General features: G+C 30.8%; 2 protein-coding genes and 1 non-coding gene across 4 annotated transcripts; 1 reads left to right on the plus strand and 2 right to left on the minus strand.

Annotated features, from left to right (window-relative positions):
- Positions 1-2,763: 2,763 nt before the first annotated feature.
- On the minus strand, positions 2,764-2,867 carry LOC131169643 (U6 spliceosomal RNA). Its single transcript, XR_009140534.1, has one exon. It is a non-coding gene; the product is annotated as a U6 spliceosomal RNA (small nuclear RNA).
- A 6,569-nt stretch (positions 2,868-9,436) lies between these two features.
- On the plus strand, positions 9,437-18,706 carry LOC110645009 (endonuclease III homolog 1, chloroplastic). Of its 2 annotated transcripts, none has more exons than XM_021798000.2 (11): positions 9,437-9,594; positions 9,686-9,798; positions 10,702-10,756; positions 11,962-12,030; positions 12,661-12,779; positions 13,700-13,766; positions 14,403-14,494; positions 14,660-14,797; positions 14,876-14,980; positions 17,896-17,979; positions 18,222-18,706. In XM_021798000.2, exons 1-11 carry the CDS (start codon positions 9,471-9,473, stop codon positions 18,342-18,344), a joined length of 1,089 nt encoding a protein of 362 aa, XP_021653692.2. In that variant the 5' UTR covers positions 9,437-9,470; the 3' UTR covers positions 18,345-18,706. The 2 variants fall into 2 exon arrangements, with proteins under 2 accessions (XP_021653692.2, XP_021653693.2); XM_021798001.2 differs by having other exon boundaries at positions 17,876-17,979; positions 18,222-18,446.
- A 226-nt stretch (positions 18,707-18,932) lies between these two features.
- Positions 18,933-21,701, minus strand: LOC110645010 (protein farnesyltransferase/geranylgeranyltransferase type-1 subunit alpha). The gene is made up of 5 exons (XM_021798003.2): positions 21,374-21,701; positions 21,154-21,263; positions 20,129-20,249; positions 19,880-19,975; positions 18,933-19,594 (listed from the first exon to the last, which is right to left on the minus strand). The coding sequence occupies exons 1-5, from the start codon at positions 21,614-21,616 to the stop codon at positions 19,163-19,165; spliced, it is 1,002 nt and encodes a 333-aa protein (XP_021653695.2). The 5' UTR covers positions 21,617-21,701; the 3' UTR covers positions 18,933-19,162.
- Position 21,702: the final 1 nt, after the last annotated feature.

A 21,702-nucleotide genomic window follows, 5' to 3' on the forward strand; every position in this document is an offset into this window, starting at 1 on the left:
CATTTTTGTCTACTTACAATACCTCTCATTAACCCTTTCCTACATGACGTTTCTCTCTCTCTCTATCTCTCTCTCTCTCTCTCTCTCTTTTTTTAACACGTGGCACTGCTATATAAGTGTCTTATTGAAAATTTGATCAGATTATGAGAAGAGAGATTTTGGTGTAATATTTTCAAAAGTTTAATGACTTTATGGTAACAAAATAAAGATAAAAGACAAAAATAAAACGCTCTACAAAGTTAGAGACGGCTAATAAAAGAATTACCCATAATTATATAATTTTTAGTATATTTGTATATTTTTCTGTTGATGATCTTAATTTAATGGTAGTAGAGTGGTTTTTGAGTGGTAATTAAGATGAATACTTTTGTTTATCTCATCAGTTTGTTCATCATTTCAGTTTCTACTGATACTGTTGTTTGTTTCACAATCTCCACTTTGTGGCTTTCTGCAGATGTTGCTATTAAACCTATATGGAATTTTTTTCCAGAAACCCTAACACTGGTTTGTATTAGATTAAAATATAGATACGTTTCACACATCGAAACTCTTGAAAATTCATATAGAAGCTTATTTATAAACTTCAAAAAAGATTTTTATTTATTATTAAATTATTTTTAATTTTAAAAATCTATATAAAAAGCATACTTTATAAATTATGTATTTAATAAGTAAAAAAAAAAAGGAAGAAACTCTAATTTTTATTTTTATAATTTATGCAATTGGTGAAATTAAAATACCAATAATTTCCACATATTATAATTAACTTCAAATAATTTTGCATCTTAAACACGATAAGGGCAATTTAATTATGATAGAAAATTTTGTTTCTTAATTTCAATTTTTTTTTATTTTACTAACATATTATTTTCTAAGTTGGATATATGAGGATAGTTTATTTATTAGGGTTTAGCTGGAAATATTTATATTAAGTTTTTCCTGATTTTATCAATAAAATAAATTAATAGAAAACAAATGCAACTTTAGTTTGAAAACAAGAAAGAAATAAGCATTTTAAAACAAAAGGTAAATTCGGTAAAAAAAAAAAAAAACAACAACAACAAAGCAAGAACTTAAGGGTAATAATAGGTCTCGGCCAAGATAGATCTTGTTAGGTTTTTTATATTTAATTTAAAAATATATTTATTACATTTGAAATAAATATATTTATATATTTAAATATCAAATATATATTTTAGTTATATTTATTTATACATACTATATTTGGATACTATAATATAATATTTATTATATTACATATTTAAATATAATATTTAAATTTGAAATATATAAAATATTAAATACACAAAACCCATTTTCCATGATCAACGGCCGTAAAGAAAAGCTATAACAATTCTCGACACACAGTGAGATTTATAGTGGTAACAAATGGTCAAAAAAATATTGAAAAGACTGATTTTTAAATAGTTTGGTATTGCAAATTTGGTTTAGGTCTTCTTTAGCTATGTTTAATTTTATTATCTAATTTTTAATAAATTAAAACTGAACCAATTAAGAACCGAAACTAAACCAAATCCAAAAGTAATCCACCATATTCAAATCATCTCATGCATCTATCACAAGCCTACAACTACTTTAACTACTTCTATCTTTTAAAGTTACAATTTGTTTGTAACACCCCTATATTCATTAGGTCAGTACATTCCACTGTTTCGGTGACCAGTGTCTGTTCGAATAGTTGGGATATATAAAACTATATTTAAATCACTTAGACACGCCATGAACAAAAATTAATAACAATTACATGAAGGTAAAGTAGAAATCAAGAAAACAAAGCATAATGGGTTAAATAAGCCAAGGCCACAACGATGAATGACCGAAACGGGAAATGACTGTGAGACTAGTCGCTACTCTATTTTCGAATGGGACCTTATGGCACCTCAGGCTTAAGAATTATTGCGAAACTAGTGGAAAAAAGATAGAAAATAATGGCGGGAGAAAATAAAATGTTTTTGTAGTTTCAGTCACTCATATCTGATTCTGATATGATAGATTGTGACAAGTCTGTTGCAATGCTGTTTTGCAATATATTTGTGTGACTGCCTGAAGCTGCAGGTCAACCTTTGGGTTGCTTGCCAAATGGAGAAAATGGAGAACTTTTCATGAGGTCACCCATTCTAGGATTTATCTCAAGCGAGTACGCTTAACTCTGAAGTTCTTTCAACTCTCCAGGCCATTTCACCAAAAGGCGCCGCTAGTGATTAGTTTCTTCATTTTATAAATCATTACTTTTTGAACCCAAGACTATCTCCATGCTTTGCCGATGTGTGATTTGCTTAAGGGACCTTTCTCCCACCCTTTCGGGACTCAGCGTCCTCGCTGAGGTTTGCCCCACCATCGCTCAAGAGGATATGCGAGCAGCTCTGATACCAATAAAACATGTTACACCTTACCCCTCCATAACGCATAACATAATCCCGTAGTATATCTAATAGATTACCGAACTTCGCCTACCGATAGACTATTAAATATCCTACTAGGGATTTTAAAATAATTTCCTTTCATTTCTAAATTTGTAATTATGGATAATTATGTACATAAGAGACAAATAAAAATAAAAAAAAATGAAAAGGAAATTTTAATTTAGTGACTTATGACATCACGCAAGCATAAAAAAAATAATGAAATACTACCAAATTAAAATTTAACAAAACACTTAAATGATATATATATGAAATTAATTAAAAGGAATTAGTGTCATCTTCCTCATTCCTTAGGAATGGCCGAACCATCTCTAGCTTTTAAAATTTGGACAATTTCTCGATTTGTGCATATCATCCTTGCGCAGGAGCCATACTAATCTTCTCTGTATCGTTTCAATTTTTTATATTAACTAAAAATTTGATTTATGATTTGACTTCAATTAAAGGTTTTTAATATCTGTTAAAAATTACCCACCACTTTAAAAATGAAAGAAAATTGTTTTAAAATTTCTAATAGTATATTTAATAGGCTATCAGTAGGCGAAATTCGGTAATCTATTAGGTATATTACGGGATCATGTTATGCCTTACGAAGGGTAAAGTGTGACATTGTTATTATAAATATCCAATAAAGAGTTATCAAAAACAAACTAATTGTCTATTTTGCTTACATTTACTTGGTCAATCTGATAATTAATGTCACATTTAACATATGCGAATTACTCTAAAGAATTTTAACAAATATTCTCACAAGCTTTTAATTGTTGTGAGAGTACGAATAAAGAAACTAGCTAGGCAGCCAAGTTGCAAACAGTAGCAGAGTCCATGGAAGAAGGAATGAACATGCATTCACTTTGAAACACAAGTAGCCCTAGAAAGGGAGAAATGAAAATAGCTAGATATATATAAATATTATGCATGCAAGGTGGTCTACCCAACATGAGGACGACTTTGACTTGGAGGAAAAGTGCTTTCAATGATCACATCACTTGGATTTGCATTAGATTTTATATGTTCTTCTCCATAATCTCAATACTTTTGGTTGTGATTCAAGGATTTTAATTGATTATACACCTTTAATGGTCCTAGAGGTCAATAAAACGGATAAAAAAGTACCTTTAATTTGAAATAAATAAATAAAGAAATAAAAGATAAACCCCACATGTTTTGCTGTGCACTTGCATGCTAATTATTCCGCACTTTATTTATTTATTTCTTTTGTATGTATGCAAGGGTTCTAGATATGGGTGGAAATAGGTTCTGCTATTTTGTTCCATTTCATGTAGTTGTTAATTTCATTGAAAAGATTAAAATATATACGTAATGTTGTTTTTAAAATAAAATTTGAAATGTTTTTGACTTCTAATTAAGAGGTTGTCCAGTTTAACTTATAGAAATCAATTTATTACTAATTTAAGATTATAAACATTTAAAAGTTTTGGTAATTACATATTTGATTAACGAGTTTAAAAGTAATTGATAAGTAATTAATATGTTTAGTAAAAAATAACTTATAAATAAATATATTATTAAAAAAATATTAAAAAAAATTTATGATAAAATTTTTAAAATTAAACGAGAAATGAAAAAAATTTATGATAAAATATTCTTATTAAATTATCTTATAAGTACATGGTTTATGAGAACCAAAATGAAAAGTTTAGCTTATAGATTCAACTTATAAACTCAAAAATTATTATAAGACTTATTTTTATAATTTATAAGTTGATTTGACTAGTTTATAAGTTAAGACAGATAACCGCTGAAATAGCCTATTAACAGCAATCCATTTCAGCCGAAACAAAATATATATTTTGATAATTTTGTTTGAAGATTAAATTTAGAATTTTAATACTTTTAATGAATTCTATAAACTAAAGAAGCAGGGTTTGGAATTTAATCCCAGAACTTCTTTGTGCTCAAGTGATTAATTTAACTTTAGGCCTTGATTTGCTAAATCAATGACTGGTTGGATATTATTGCATGTGGAATCCAAGACTTCATAGGTCCACAACATAAATCGAACATCTTTATTATGAAAGACATAATTAAAAATCATGGATTTTTATTTAGCAGTTTGGTAATATGGACTCTCTCTCTCTCGCAAAGAGCGAGAGCAGTCACCAAGGTGAAGCACAAGGACTCTTCATGGCAAGTGGGAAAGATCTCTCAGGCTGCTAAGATCTCTTTACGAGATAGTGTTTTGAAAGTATTGGATGAAGACAGGAATATGGTGGAATTGAGTGATTTGGACGGGAATAGTCCATCTGTATAAAAAGAGTGTTAAGAGCCATTGGTGATGTTCTGGGGAAGGTCATCAAGATATAATGTATCCTTTTAAAAAACTTACAATTTAACAATCAATTAGCAATCGATTGATAAATTTTGAGTCATTAAAAAAGACTCTACTTAACAATTGATTTTAGTAATCGATTTATAAATTGTAATTGATTTGTTAAATTTTTAATAAATACTTATTTTATTAAAAAAATCAAAATCACAAATGGATTACCAATAACAATCAATTTTTGTCTATTATAAATATCGGATGCAATTTTTTTTTTTTAATGAGATTGATTAAATCAATCTATAAGTATTAGTTTTGGGTCTAATTACATGATCAGGATCAAATTAAATATTTACTACTTTTATTATATATAAAAATAAGATTTTATTAATAAAAGAAAGTGAAGTGAAATGAAATCACTCAATTTAATTATCATTTATCATTAATCTAATACTTATACTTTTATTATAAATCAACATAAAAAATAAGATTTGTTGTTAAAACAAGTTGCCTATTTTTGTCATGGATTTTTACTAACGAGACACACTTATTAAATATATAGGTTCACATATTTATATATTTAATGTATAATAGACCGAATTTAAACAAGAATTTTTCTTTTATTATTTACTTTATTATTAGAAAAAATGGCTTCATCGATCAAAACACAATATGTATAATGAGACCCGCATATTAAATATATAGATTCACATATTTGTATTTTTTATTTATAATAGACCGAAATTAAATAAAAATTTCTCTTTTATTGTTTACTTTATTATTAGAAAAAATGGTTTCATTAATAAAATATTTACCCTGTACAATAAAATATTAAATATTTTATATAATATTATCAATTAATTACACAATTTTTTTCTTACATTGCAATCAAAGGTTAGGTCAAAAAATTAACTCTCACATTTATCGACTCCAAACAACACGTCCGGTTAAGTTCTTTCTATTTCATTGCCCAAATTAAAGTCTATCTATGTCTCCTTGACCATGGAGATCCATCTTCTTCTTCTTCTTCTTCTTCTTCTTTTTATTTTTTATTCTATTTTATAATATCAATATATGTTTTGCTTGCTTTATTTTTTATATTTCAAAAATATTTAAATTGGCATCCTAACCTTCTTTAATTAGTTAATATATACTTATAAAGTGGAGATAGCATATTTTAACTTAATCTGTTTGTCCGACTCAAAATCATTCATAATTCATTTTAACTAGCATATATTTAAAATATTCAAAAAAAAAAATTAAAGATTTAAATAAGGATTAATATGATAACTCATATAACTCGAGCTGAAGTAGACTATTTTGAATTGAGTAATGCTATTTACTCTCACAATAACATGTCTCAACTGTGTTCCAATAATTATATATATAATCCTAAAAATTTAAAATTTAAAATTTTAAACCCTAAACTCTAAACTCTAAATTTTAAACGATAAACCCTAAACCCTAAAATTTTAGAATTAGGCTTAGATTTTTAGAATTTAAGTTTTTAGGGTTTAAAGTTTAGATTTTTGGGATTTAGAGTTTAGATTTTTAGAGTTTAAATTTAGAATTTTGGGTCTAGATTTTAGAGTTTATGTTAGGGTTTAAATTTTTAAAATTTAAGTTTTTAGGATTTAGAATTTAGATTTTTAGGATTTTGAGTTTAAAATCTTAGAATTTAAATTTTTAGAATTAGTTGAGATACAACTGTAACATGTTATTGTTGGAACAAATTTTAATTAAAAAATACAAGAATAAAGTTATTTTTTAAAAAACTAATTTACATGTTGAATTGAAATGATTTCCAACTCACAAATCAATTTAAAAATCATTTCTATATAATGATAAGTAAGAAATGTAAAATAATCCGCCTTCCTAAATGACTCCAAATTAGTTTGAAAATTATTTCTAAGTTATGCAACATCACTGTTTCTATCCTGACCATGAAAGCTCATAATCAAAAGGTAAGAAATTAAATTAAATTAAATTAATTAAACATCGATCAATATTTAATTATCAAGTTCATCTTTTTACTATGACTATATATATTGTCAAGATCCAACATTGGCTTGAAATAGGGGTAATATGCTCTTTATATAGCCTTGGACACTCCTCCCCCTTGAACTGACTTTTGAGTTTGAGCTAAGCTCAGTTCATTTTCTTAAAATAGTATCCGAGCCTCCCCAATCAATGTTTGAGCCTCTCTCATAAGTATTTCACACTCTAAGTATTCAATCTTGGCATGAGGGAGGTGTGCTAAGATCACACATTGGTTTATAACAGAGTAACGTGCCCTTTATATGGTTTTGAATACTCCTTCCCCTTTGAGTTAGGTTTTGGGGGGTGAGTTAGACCTGACTCATTTTCTTAAAATATAATAAATTAAATTTGCATGATGAGCTAACTTTTATTTTTCAAACAATTACCCATGTAATTTCACTAAAATCATTTTTTTATTACATGAAAACCTTTAAAGCATTATTATATTTAATAATTTTAAACTTGTTATTTTGAGAAATGTTGTATTTATATAATTCAATAATTATTGCATGTAATATATTAACCATCTATTGTATCTATTAATTTGTTTGCTTATGATTAGCTATTATAATTACAAGTGTTGAGATAATATTTTTTTTGCAATGAAAATTGTGAAGACTCAATTTTGAAATTAAATTAAAGATCAATTGTTAATGATTATTTGATTATATATATATATTAAAAAATGTGATTAATTTCTAATTTTCTTTCATTAGATAATTTATTATTATATAAAATATTTTATTTTTTTTAATTAAATAAAATAAATTTTTATTTGACCCATTGATCCAATTCTTTTGTTCTATCCTTAAGCATATCAAAAAGCTGTATGGCCTTTTCTTATATTTATACAAGAATGCAGGCATATGCAAGGGATACTAGAATTAAAAAAAAATTATTTTGCTCAATTCAATGAAATAAGTATTATGCATTATAATAAACTATTCATTGAAAAAAAAAATTAATACATATAAGTTTTTAACATATAAAAGTAATTGAATAGAAAAATAAAATAATTTCATAAAATAGTAAATTTTTTTATAATATTAAATTTATAATTATCCTCGATAAATTTTTCATTTTCTACAAACGTTGTATGATAATTAATATTTCATCCTTCCACTTTTATTTGTCAAATTTATTTGTTATTTAAGTGTTTATATAATAATTAAAAAATAATTAAATCACTTAAATATAATAAAATATTTTTTAATTTAATTAAATTGCCCTTTACATCGCCTAATTAAAAGATACATGTGGTAAAATATTTTTTAAAAATTTATAAAAATAATTATTATATTTATTAAAAATAAAAGTAAAATTAAAAAAAAAATTAATTAATATTTCTTAATCTTTTCAAAATAACATATACTTTTAGATAAAATAATTTTTAAAAAACAACATATAAAAGTAGACGGAATAAATAATTAATAATTTTATTAATAAATTAAATAATTTTTTTAGTAATAAAATTTAATTATATATTTCATTATTGTATAATAAAACATTTGTAAATTTATATATAATATTACAGCTTTACATGTAATTCACATAGCTCTATTTAAATGTAGGTGTAAATTTGCTTAAAATGGCTTCTTTCATGAGGAAAGGAGTTTATAATTGGAAATTAGGAATAGAAAAATAAATAAATTAATTATAATTATTCAATAAAACAATTAAATTCTAACTCGAAATGTGATTATTACAAGAAAATACTTCAAAAGTTAAATTCTCTCCCTATATCTCCTCTCTCCAATGTTTCTTTCTTGAACTTATTGGTCAAAAATGGTCTGGGACAGAGTAACGTGCTCCTTATATAGTATTTGACACTTTTCTCCCTTGAATTAGCTTTTAGAATGAGTTAGACTCGGCTCACTTTCTTAAAAATAGGCTATCTTTTTTCCTTATCTTGTCTCGTCTGTATTATATATTTATTTTATTTATCTCTTTTCAACATATTTTTAGTATAATTATTTTATTGTGATGTTAAATTAATAATATATGTTTATATTATATGCATATAAGTATTTTTATATTTTAATAAAATTATTAAAATTTATAAAATAAAATATAATTTCTTTTTTAAAAAGAGAAATTTATTTACTTAAAAATTACTTAATTTAAAAAAATATATTTTTTGTTATTTTTTTTATTATCCTACACATTTTTTGTAAAATAAATGGACCTATATCTAATTATTTTAACAAGTTGAAATTTAAAGAGTGATGCTACTTGGCTAAACAAAAATATGTTTGAATTGTCTCAACTAACCTTCAAAATTTAAATCTTAATATTTAAAACTCAAAACCCTAAAAATTTAAATTCTAAAACTTAAAAACTTAAATTTTAAATAGAATTTAAATTTTAAAAATTTAAACTTCTAAACCCTAAACTAAACTGTAATCTTTAAATTCTAAATCCTAATAAACTAAACCCTAAATTTTTAAAACAAAAAATTTAAATCTTAAAAATCAAAATTTTAAAAATTTAAATCTAATTATAGAATTTTAGAGTTTATGGTTTAAATAAAATTGTTGGGACACAGACGTATTATTATTGGCCAAGCAGTATTACTCCAATTTAAATAATTTATTTAAGTTGATAAGACTCAATTATTAAACTTTTTCTCCAGGGTTGAAGTGGGCCTTCACAAATAAATAAATAAAATAAAATTTTAATTCCGTCCCCCCAAAACCCAAATGAGTCTCGCCATTTTGAGAAGTCCTTCCTTTCCAACAGCCATCGGGCGATTCAAATGTAACAAAATGTCAATTACCGGATTCTCTTCCAAAAAAAAGATTTCCGCTTTGGACCCAATTCCAGGTTACACTCAAGCAACGATCTTTTATGCTCATTCCTTTCCAAAAAAAAAAAAAAAATTGTCAAAATTTCATCTTTCTTGTTCAAATTTCAGATTCTGATGAAGTCTCTCAGCCAGAAACTCGTGTTTTTGTGAGGAAAAAGAGAATGAAAAAGACTCTGGAGGTTGCAGTAAAGCAGCCTAGAGTAGAACCTAAGAAGGAGAAAGTATGATTTCTTTTTTCCTTAAATGTTTTCATATGGGTGTGTACTGTGTATCTTTTTAATATCTGAGCCTCATTTCTTGCAAGTTACTTTTAAAAAAATAAAAAAAATAAAAATGGGTTTCATCTTTAAGTTTCCCCATACATTCAATGTAGCACATTACCTGGGTTGTTGATATTGTCCTTCAATGCTTATCTCTTTTGAATGCTTACTGAGTGTTGATTAATGTTGAAGAAATTTTAACTGTGGATTAATGTTGAATTTTGGGCTTTTGTTGTTTAACTGATCTATTCTTGAATCATTTGGAAAAGAAAAGAATTGTCATGAATGAGTCTTTCACGCAATAATGTAACTTCACATTTTTCTGAGTGGGAAAGACAATACCTTCATTTGTTATTATCTTTTTCCTTTTGACAAACAATGCGTTTAATTTACATTTTACTGATTGTAATATGTAGTGTAATTGTGTTTGCTTGAATTGTTGCCGCATGGATAAATAGATGCATGCTTGAGCATTTAAATTTTAAATCTGTTAATTACTTTATACGGTGCCAAAAAGAAAGTAGCTTAACCATGTTAGATTTTTGGCTTTAGATTGGACTTATAATTTTCATTTTCTTGATTGTTGTTCTTTTGCCTTATATAAAAACTTTCAGAATGTTGCTCCAGTTTTTTATGCTCTTTAAAAACTTTGCTATTGTTTGGACTTCATATTTGTAGCTAGATCTTCAGTGGTACATGACTATGAACTTCAACTAAGGCTTTTTTTTTTTTTTAAATAATCCAATTATAGAATGGTCGATGTATATAAAACTGTAGAAGTTGACATCATGATTGATATTATTGGTTTAATTTGTTTTGGTAGTTGATTAAAGGGAACAAAATATTTGCCTTTTCTCTATGCAGCTACCTGACATTGAAGATTTTGCATATGAGAAGGCAGATAGATCTGCACACTCAGGTAAGTTGCTTCACTAGCAATGTTATCTTAGCATGAATAACACCTCAAGACAATTAACTTCTTATGATACCTTTTAGGACAGGCATCTGCTCTTTATCAGGTGAAAGCTTTTAATTTAGTAATGGATCTGAAGCCCCAATATTTGTCCCTATGTATTTTGTGATAAGAAATTTCAAACAGTGATTGAAACTGGTTCAGCATATTTAGCATCCAACCTCTTCATAAAAGGGGAATAAATTAGTTACTGGAATTTTGATGATATGCTATTCACAAATTGATTCATCAATGTCATTGTGTTAGCATTTTGTAGATATGCTTCGCCAATTAGGTATAGTTCTACAGCCAAGGCTCTCCGTTTCAACCTTGAAGTTTCATATGACTGATTTGCATTTCTGATGGATAATTGAAAACCTTTTATGAAAAAGTAACTGCAGTTTCTCTGCATGTTATGTGAATTTTGGTTTCTGATAAGCTAAATAGTATATTTGGCACATTAGATGATGAAGAGATATTTGAAGGTGCCCACTGAAAATGAAATATACAGGAGTTAGGACAGAATGTGGTGGTGTGCAAAGCCTGGCTTTTCCTTAAATCCTTGCTTTTTACCTTCCTTTGCAGCCAATTTTTCAGTTGATCAAGAATAATTTAATCAGAAAGGAACGATAAGGAATTACAGTTGAAGAGCATCAAAATAAGGGGTTTATTATCTATGCTATGAATGTGATGGTTATTTCAGAATGCTATCTCTCTCTCTCTCTCTCTCTCTCTCTCACACACACACACACACACACACACACACACACACACACACACAAACAAACACATGCAAAATAAAAAAGGAGAAAATGTGCTATAGCATCTCTTGGCCCTGTAAAAATAGTCCAATTTTGGTTGTTTTGCTGTCATAAAATATTTTGCCGTGGATAATGGTCAAAGCTTAGTTATTGTGGAAGTTCCACTTTTAACTTTTATCATTAAACTATCAATGTGAACTACATATTAAAAACTTGATCATCAATAAAAAAAAATTGTAAAAAATCTAATGAACAAAATTGGATAATATAATGTTTCAAATGGATGTGAAACTATGAATATATTTGAGGTAGATAGTAATATCCATTTTCTTTACTTCTCATTAACCATCGTCCAAAGCTTGAATTTAGACTTCTTTTTAATTTTTTTTTTTATTGCAAATGGTTTTGCAGGGAAGTCAAAACTCATCGCAGATGTGCTTCCTATGAATACTGAAATTGCTTCTACTATTAGACCAATAGGTATGTCCGTATGTGGAAGTTTATTGACTCAAATTGGTTTCAAACTTAGCAGATATAAGAGAGGAAGTTAAGAAGAGCCACCGGTTGAGCCAAATTCTTATAGCTTGAGCTGATGACAAATGGCAACCAAAACTTGCCTTGACTGGGGATGACCTAGTACATAGGATTTGGGGTGTAGAGTTTATGGAAGTTACTTCCTTGGATTAGTGCTATTTGGCTTCAAAACTGTATCTACTAAAATACTTCAATCAAACCATATATCTACATCTCTGTGTGTATGTACTTGTGGATACGTACACATTTTTGTTGTCTATCAAAAATAATTTTTGCTAACCAGATAGAGTAATATTTCAGTGGGTGCAGCAATCAGTTGAATGAGGCATTCTTTTATTTTTATTTTTTTAAATTTTTTTAATCAGTCCGTATATGGTTTCTGTTGTCTTTGCCATTCAAGGGTCATGTTGGTTGACATTATAAGTTGCCAAGTGGAGAATTTTCAACTGTTATTCATAGATCTGATCCTAAGATGAGTCAAGATGTTGATGCCAACATTCCACTTGATGGATAAGTAGAGACGGTGTTTCTTTATCCTCATGGCGTTTGTCTTCTAATACATTTTATTTGAAGTAGATGAACCCCCTGCCAACTGGGAAATAGTCCTTGAAGGGATTCGCAAAATGAGGTCCTCGGAAGATGCACCAGTAGACACAATGGGATGTGAAAAAGCTGGATCTTTTCTTCCTCCAAAGGTATGCCCTTTAACAATTCAGTGATGGCTTAGTGAATAGAACAGATATACAATAGATTGTTAGTAGAATGTCTTTGTTAGACATTGATGCAATCTTTAGCAAGAATGTATTTTTCTTTTCTTTCTTCACTTTGATAAATAATTTGGTGCTTCTTTCCTTCATAAATTTTCTTAGCTTACAGCTTTTTCTATGTTAATATAGTTTTGCATAGATAAAGTTATTTGGATTGTTAAAAGTCCCATTGGGAGGCATATTGTAGCTATAGTATTGAAACTCTGCACATTTTGGTCGTACAGATTGCCTGTTACCTAGTTTAGAAGCTCGTTAAGTATTGCTAGTATGGTAAACTTACATATCTACATGCATGAACTGTCTTGGTGGGTGCCTCCTGAATTTATAACTCAATTTTGCTGAAGGAGGTGGCATGACTGTTCTTTTTGGGAGATCTTTCATTTTACAGCAGTTTAGAGTTTTCATTTATTGAAAGACCCTCTTTCCTCAGTAAAGCTCTTCCTTCTTTATGGGCTTTCTGTTTTAATATACTATTGATTGGAATAAGTCTTTCTGTGATCATCTGAATGTCATATGAAAAGATCGTAGTACTCATGATCATTGGAGGAAATGAAAAATAACCTAGTTTGACATAAGATCTGCATTAGGAAAATTCCATGTATTTTCTGTTGGATATCTAGTTCTTGTGTTTTGTAAGGTTAGTGGTTTTTTTTTTTTGGCCAATCATTATCATCCAACTTGTCTGTTGAGAATTTAGCTCAAATATTGTAATTGTCAATTTCATGTCTTTCCAAGGCCATCTGCTGGTTTTGCTTTCTGGCAGCTTGTTAATATCATAAGTTCTTACTATGATATTTTAATCCCATGCATCAAATTCCTTTTAATTTTTTTTTTCTCATTTTATTTAGGAAAGAAGATTTGCTGTGTTGGCATCTTCACTTCTGTCAAGCCAAACCAAGGATCATGTAACGCATGGCAAGTTCTTACTGATAATATTATATCACCATTCACCAAAATGCTTTAGTAGACTTGGTTTTATGTTCCTATTTCCTACCTATAATTTATATCATAAAACTCTATCAGGTTGTGGTTGATATGTGTTATGACATCAAGATAGATTTACTATGCATATGATTACCATCATGCATGAATCCTAAATTTAGTTATAAAAACACTAAAACTATTATTACACAAGCTGTCGTGGGAAGTATAGAAATGAAATAAAGACCACATGCTGAGGCCTATAAATTCAAAGCTAGGACAACTGATTTGTGAAGAATTTTGTTCACATGCATGACTTGGCTAGCTGGCAAGCAATTGAGTATTCATCTAGAAATTTACTTGATGAACTCTAGGTGATGGGATACTCAAATTTTGCTTGAATATGACCATGGACTAAACTAACTCTTGGAATGATAAAAAAGAAAATGTAGGTAGAACCTTTAGAATAAATCAAGGATTGGGGAGGAGAACTCACCAATTTCCGAGATACTTTCGTCCTTCTAATACAAAGGCTTGCCTTATCTATAGAGTGTGTTTATTTGTTCTAGTCCTTTCTTTTTGGTTTTATAAGACCCCCCTTTCACTCAGAAAGGTCTTTTTGGAGCACAGGAGCTATTCAGCGTCTTCATCAAAATGGTCTGCTTACTGCTGATGCCATCGATGTAGCCGATGAAACAACAATTAAGGACTTGATTTACCCTGTATGTTTTCTCGAGAAACACATCAACGAATGGTGAAAAGCTATCTTGTTTTACCTGAGACATTTAATTTCCAAATAATTATGACCATTATAATAGGCTTTTCTTTGTAGTCATATATTCCTGCTGCAGTGGTTAATTAAACTTGTATTATGATTCTATTTTTAGGTTGGCTTTTATACCAGAAAAGCTAGTAATTTGAAGAAAATTGCAAAAATTTGTCTCATTAAGTATGATGGAGACATACCTAGCTCTTTGGAGGACTTGCTAGCACTTCCAGGGATAGGTCCTAAGATGGCTCATTTGGTAGGGCTTGATTGCATTCTTGATTACAATAATATTGTTGGCTTAGTTTCTAAAGGTACTGGTTAGTACTTCTTTTAGGTTATGAATATTGCATGGAACAATGTTCAAGGAATATGTGTAGATACCCATGTGCATCGCATTTGCAATCGGCTTGGATGGGTGTCTCGGCCAAGCACAAACCAGGTATTTTCCCTTGTATTGTCTCATGATGGAATTCCAAACACATATACCACAGTTTTTCATTATTTGTTTCTTTTCTCACATAGTTTTTGAAATATTTGACTCATAGAAATTTTGGTAATTACCCAATTTTGTATTTGTTGCCATGAAATCAACACTGAATAGCTCCAAATTAAATTGTTCAAGAATCCAATAGAGCACAAATTTAGTTGGAGGGCTCAATAACAAAAACTCAAAAAGTTCTAGGGCTTTGTAATGGATTACTAGATTTTGCCTAAATTATATCCTAGGTTTGTGTCATATCATCAGCAAGAGGACATGGACCACTCTCAAAAGAGAGATGGTGGTGGAATGAGGAAGTACAAAAGGCAGTGAAGAGAAAGAGGGAATGGTATAAGAAATTACCTAAGTGTGATAATAATGAGGCATATGAACAGTACAAGATAGCAAAAAAAGAGGCAAAAAAGGCAGTTAGTCAAGCAAGAGCGCAGGCCTTTGAAAAGTCATATGAGAAACTTGAAACTAAAGAAGAGGAGAAAGATATTTATAGATTAGCAAGGAGTAGAGAAAAGAAATGTCAAGATATCAATCAAGTTAGGTACATTAAGGATAAAGAAGGAGGAAAAGTATTGGTGAAAGATGAGGACATTAAAGAAAGATGGGAAAATTATTTTGATGATCTCTTTAACAATAGTCAAAGTGGTAATAGCGTGAATATAGACTACAGAGCAATAGAAAAGAATGTGAATTATACTAGAAGGATTAGATCTTTAGAAGTAAAGGAAGCACTTAAAAGAATGAAAGTGGGTAAAGCTTGTGGACCCGATGGAATACCAATTGAAGTATGGAAGTGTTTGGGAGATATGGGAGTGACATGATTAACTAAATTGTTTAATAAGATTCTAAACTCAAAGAAAATGCCTGATGAATGGAGAAGGAGTATTTTAGTACCTATTTTTAAAAATAAGGGAGACATACAGAGTTGCTTAAATTATAGGAGAATTAAACTCATGAGCCATACTATGAAGTTGTGGGAGAGAGTTGTGGAACATTGACTACGTCATGACACTTCTATCTATCCCAATCAATTTGGCTTTATGCCTGGTCGTTCAACTATAGAAGCGATATTTCTCATTAGAAGCTTGATGGAGAAATATAGAGATATGAAGAAAGATCTACACATGGTTTTTATCGATTTGGAGAAGGCTTATGATAATGTTCCAAGAGATGTCTTATGGAGAGTGTTAGAACAAAAGAGGGTATCTATTAGGTACATACAAGTATTAAAAGATATGTATGAAGGAGCAACTACTATTGTGCGCAGAGTGGGAGGGGACACGAGATTTTCCTATTTCAATTAGATTACGCCAAGGTTCAGCTGTAAGCCTTTACCTTTTTACATTAGTTTAAGATGAATTGACGAAACATATACAAGAGAGTATCCCTTGGTGCATGATGTTTGCAGATGATATAGTTTTAATAGATGAGGCGCGAGAATGAGTAAATAGAAAGCTAGAACATTGGAGAAGTACTCTAGAGTCAAAGGGTTTTAAGTTAAGTAGAACGAAAACAGAATACATGCATTGCAAGTTCGGTGAAGGCCAAATTGATAGAGAAGGAAATAGTTTGGATGGAGTGGTATTGTCTCAAAGTAATTACTTTAAATATCTCGGCTCGATCCTTCAAATAGACGGGGGATGTGAGGAGGATGTTAGTCATAGGATTAAAGCCGGATAGTTGAAGTCGAGAAGTGTAACGAGAGTTTTATGTAATCGTAAGATTTCCAAAAAGTTGAAAGGAAAATTTTACCGTACAGCCATACGACCGGCCATGTTATATGGTAGTGAGTGTTGGGCACTGAAGGAGTCGTATGTGTGTAAGATAAGAGTTGCGGAGATGAGAATGTTAAGGTGGATGAGTAGTCATACTAGACTAGATAAAATCCGTAATGAGAGTATTAGAGAAAATGTAGGAGTGGTGCCAATTAAGGATAAGTTAAGAGAAGAGAGATTGAGGTAGTTTGGTCATGTGAAGCGTAGACATACGGAGGCTCCAGTTAGACAAGTAGAGCTTATTAGGTTAGAGGATAGAAAGAAAAGAAAGGGTAGACTTAAACTGATTTGGAGGAGAATAGTACAACATGATCTAGAAGCATTACACATTTCTGAGGATTTAACCCAAAATCGTTTAGAATAGAGAAAGAGAATCAATATAGCCGACCCCAAATTCTTGGGATAAAGGCTTAGTTAAGTTGAGTTGAGCTAAATATTCTGCAATTATCTTGATGCAAAATGGCCAAAAGTAGGCTAGGATGATAGGACTCTGGAAGGATTAGATAGATAATAACTCTTTGACCCAAAAGGGAATTTAATAGATGCTTGAATTTCTACTTTTGTACAAAATGCATTTAGATAGGTGGGAATCTGAAAGGGGGAATTTGAATTTGATATATAAGTTTAAATGTATATATTGTATGTTTTTATTTTTGATTGTGTAAATTTGTTGAATAAAAATTTGACTTCATGAATTGGATGAAATTTGTTTGAATATGAATATAAAGTACGTGCAAAAAAGGTTTCGTTTTAAATGCACTAAGATTTAATTTAAGCATTTTTTTCCTCTTAATTTAAGCATTTTTTTCCTCTTCTAATTTAGCTATTAAAATTATACATTTTGAATTAAAAATGCAATAAATTTTTGGATTTCAAACTATCCTATCCAAAAGCAACCTTATTTAATTTCGAATGGTAAACTTAGGGATTGCTCATGATCCTGAGTTCTTAAATTCAGGATTCAATAACATGGAAGTTAATGTTTCAAGATTGACCACTTTCATGATTCATTTGTTTTATGAGTTTCCTTTTTCTGTGTTTATGTTCACAAGGGGCATTATGTCAGTTTGCTTGTCTCTTTGTTAGAAAACTTCAACTCCTGAGGAAACAAGAGCATCTTTGCAACTATGGCTTCCAAAGGAAGAGTGGGTTCCAATAAACCCTCTTTTGGTATGTATAGAACTTCCAGATACGCATGAATACACACTACAGAAGTGCATATATATGCAAAGGTTATGCATGAGCAATAACGAAATTTTTACATAGCAAATTCTGCACAATGCCAAACTTCCTCGAGTTTTTGGCTTGTGTACTTTACTCTTTCAATCTTCTGCAGCTCTGCATATCTGTAATGTAAATCGGCAAACTTGCTAATGTCAACTGAAGGTCCTTTGTTGCTTGCAATTGAACAGGTTGGATTTGGACAGACAATTTGTACTCCACTCAGACCTCGCTGTGAATTGTGCAGCATAAGCGAGTTCTGCCCATCTGCGTTTAAGGAGACCTCAAGTCCAACATCCAAGAAGAAGCTGTAAATCATAATTAGTTCCTGGGAGGGAACTTGGTTACTCATTTATCCCTCCAGCATATCTTGTGCATGCTTTGTAATGGCTAATGGAGTAGAGTTTTAAGGTTCACTTTGTGGTATGTCATAGATTGTTTATGCAGCATTTGAGGAGGATGGGTTCCTGGGGAGAACAATGCGATTCTGGAAGGGATTATTCATTTTGGTAAAGATCAAATAGGTGCGATCTTGGAAATGTCAAGTAGGATTCGAAATTATGTATCTTTAGGATGTAACTAAACTAAAAAACAAAATTGAAAATATCTATTTCTCATTAGGATGAAAGAGAACTTTTTCTCATGCATACGTGCATAGAAAATGTCATTAGTTGTATCAACACTTGACCAGATTCAAAAGTTGACATCTCCATGCTCGAATGAGATCATGTGCACTTCTGTTATTCATTAACATTTTCATCTCCCTGACATCTCCGGCCAAAATCTGCCCTGGAGGGCGACACTTCACAACAAATGATAAATGCATCATTTCATCACTTAAAATTGGTAGACTCAAAGATGAACTTAAATGTCTACCCTACCTGCATGATTGACCATCAGTATAAAAGTAACAACTACAGTACAAGATTTACTCAATTTTGAAGTGTCATCTTACAGTGAATTGACTGTCGAAAATACACGCTTGTATGCTCAAAGTTGAATTAAATAGGGTTTTATCACAATACAAATTACAAGAAATGAATATTCAGAACCGTGTCCTCACATCTGCAAATCTATTCCTTGAAAACTAATCAACCCAAGAAGCCACAATGATGCTTAACCCAATAATTAGTTAGGCTGACACTGGCAGCTTGCTCTTGCGAAAGCTCCAATAGTTAACTCGCAGTGGATCGACATGCTCCAAGACAGAACATACTGCTTTAGCCAAGTCAGTCTCTGGTGGATCTGCATTTGATGTCCTCAGAGCATTAACAGCATCTCTAAACTCTTGGTTTGCTTGAAAACCATGGCAGAGAAGATCCAAGAGCATGCTCAGAGCAAATACATGGTTGGTTTTGCCATTCAAAACCTTCAAACATACAGAAGAGACTTGAAGATCATTAAGCAAAGATTGGGTGTCCCCTTTGTACAGGCCTCGAAGATATCTCCATGAGCTCTCATTCTCAGGGTTAGCTAAAATGGCCTCAACTGTATATTTCACTTCAGACTCTCTCATGGTTTTTAGGCCTCCAAGGAAGGGAGATCGAGTTATAACAAAATATCTCTGTTACAATACAAATACACAAATTTCTTAGCTAAAAAGGAAATGAGAAGAAAATTTGAAGTAGAATCAAATATGGAAGTGCATAAAAGGTATAATGTGCATGACAACAGGAGTTGGTCCTGATAAATTTGTCGTATTCAAAATAAGTAAGCCAATCATATGAGTAGTACATGATTATGACGTTCTATTTATGAGATTAAGTGACAGACGGAACATCTTGTCATTGTCATAATGTTGTTAATACATAAATAGCACGTGCTAGAATGTTTAATGCATTATCCTTGCCTGATTCCAAGCAGAGTTGTTAAACACATCATCTTCAAGAAGCTGCCCACAGTAGTCAAGTTCATCTTCCCATCCTCCTAAAGCCTGCAGTACCCACTGCACAAAGGCAGGGGCAAATGCAACAATTCATATAAAATAATAAAAGGTGATAAACCCAAAACAATGAAATAAAGAAATAAAAAGGGTAAAATTTCATATAAACGAGAACAATGCATTCAGCATACAGGGAGTAATAGAAGCACAACCAACCTGCCTGTGGGACCAGGCATGATAATTTTTAGCATCAAGGGAAAGAATCTTCCTGGTAAACTGAAGTTCCTTAGCTGTAGCATAAGTCCCTAATTTCTCAGAAACCCACCGCCTATGATGCCTGCAAAACATCTATCATTAGGATTAAAATTATCTTACTGGCATGTTAATGATAACAAATCAGAACATGTAAATTCAGATATGGCATGAAAGTTAGCTAAATAAAAACAACTACACTAGACTTCAAATGATAACACCTAAAATAAATACCAAACAAAAATGTATAGGAACTAGAACAAGATCCATTAATAATTGACCTACAGAAGTAAAAAAGGTATTACCAGTTAAGTTTCCTATTATCTACCCCTTAAATGAGTTAGACTTTGGAATCTAAGGCATCGTTCTTAGACTCGTAACAGAAGAATTATAGGAAACCTCGTTTATTCCATTAATCTACGTTCCTTAATTTTATTAAAAAAGCCTTCTACTTCACGGAAAGCAGACACCTTCACCGAACAGACATCTTGTTAAGCAATAAGCATCAATAAGTTACACTACCATTTGTTTCAACTCTACAAAAAGAAATACATAGAAGTTTCTAAACACAAAAAATATCCTGGGAACTGACAGAAACTAAACAGCAAGAGGGTGGATAAAAGTGCCAATGCAGCACATCTATGTATCACACAATAAACAGACACTCCGTTCACAATGCTTAACACTTAACAAGTTTCATTAGCGAATTCATGCTCAAGTTCAGCGTAGCAGTTACTAGCCTAAAAGGAGTACAAGCAGAGGTCAGTATGTGTGCAATTCCCTGGAAGAAAGCTGTACAAGGTGTAATCGGAATCCAGTTGCTGCCTTTTCTAACTAAACAAAACAAAATTAAGAGCTTTCCTGATCCATAATTTGGGTCATTAAAGATGCTCTTTTGATCCGTCAAAAGAACTTCACTAAGTTCAACCCTTCCTCTTCTCATTAATCATTATCAACAACTTGCAATCATATAAGCAAAATCTCCTCACCATATCTGATAGTTTTTGCTGTTTTTCTTAGCAATCCGTTCAACGTAATCCAGCTCTTCATCCAAGTCTGCATTGAGTGCCTCAAGTACTAGACGCCTGAAATGCCAAACCTTCCCCCCAAAAAGTGGTGGAATCAATTCAAATTCAATTGAGTGCTTCAACAGATAGATTGATGGATAACAAAATTGATTAAAAAGAAGAAAAAGGAAAAGTGGGTTACAGTGTAATTGCCGGGATTAAGGAGGATGACTAGGTGGGTGAGCTGGAGGGCGCGAGGGGATCGCTCGTCAGAGAGATAGAGAGCGCGGAAGTAGTTCATTGCCTCCTCAAACTCTGGCTTGTAAGCTATGGGCACCACCGGATTGGGACCGTCGTCTTGGGGGACGGGAACGACGTCCGACCACTCCGGTCTCTGGCTCAGTGGCACCATCTCCTCCGGCCGCAGGTCGTCGTCGGAGTCCATCGCTTGCCTCTTCCACTCTTGCTCTGTTCGGGATCAGGATACTTGAGACTTGGGAGCGTATCAGCAACGCTGCCAAAAGGCGAGAA

Source organism: Hevea brasiliensis, chromosome 1, assembly GCF_030052815.1.
Source record: "Hevea brasiliensis isolate MT/VB/25A 57/8 chromosome 1, ASM3005281v1, whole genome shotgun sequence".
Taxonomy (NCBI): Eukaryota; Viridiplantae; Streptophyta; class Magnoliopsida; order Malpighiales; family Euphorbiaceae; genus Hevea; species Hevea brasiliensis.

What these genes read in the sequence shown, in the direction of transcription:
- LOC110645009 (XM_021798000.2), top strand. Translation starts at nt 9,471, where the DNA reads ATGAGTCTCGCCATTTTGAGAAGTCCTTCCTTTCCAACAGCCATCGGG. An exon ending in CGCTTTGGACCCAATTCCAG is followed by an intron (nt 9,595 to 9,685) that starts GTTACACTCAAG and finishes TTCAAATTTCAG; the next exon opens with ATTCTGATGAAGTCTCTCAG. An exon ending in TAGAACCTAAGAAGGAGAAA is followed by an intron (nt 9,799 to 10,701) that starts GTATGATTTCTT and finishes TTCTCTATGCAG; the next exon opens with CTACCTGACATTGAAGATTT.
- LOC110645010 (XM_021798003.2), bottom strand. Translation starts at nt 21,616, where the DNA reads ATGGACTCCGACGACGACCTGCGGCCGGAGGAGATGGTGCCACTGAGC. An exon ending in AGCAAAAACTATCAGATATG is followed by an intron (nt 20,250 to 21,153) that starts GTGAGGAGATTT and finishes GATGTTTTGCAG; the next exon opens with GCATCATAGGCGGTGGGTTT. An exon ending in ATGCCTGGTCCCACAGGCAG is followed by an intron (nt 19,976 to 20,128) that starts GTTGGTTGTGCT and finishes GCCTTTGTGCAG; the next exon opens with TGGGTACTGCAGGCTTTAGG.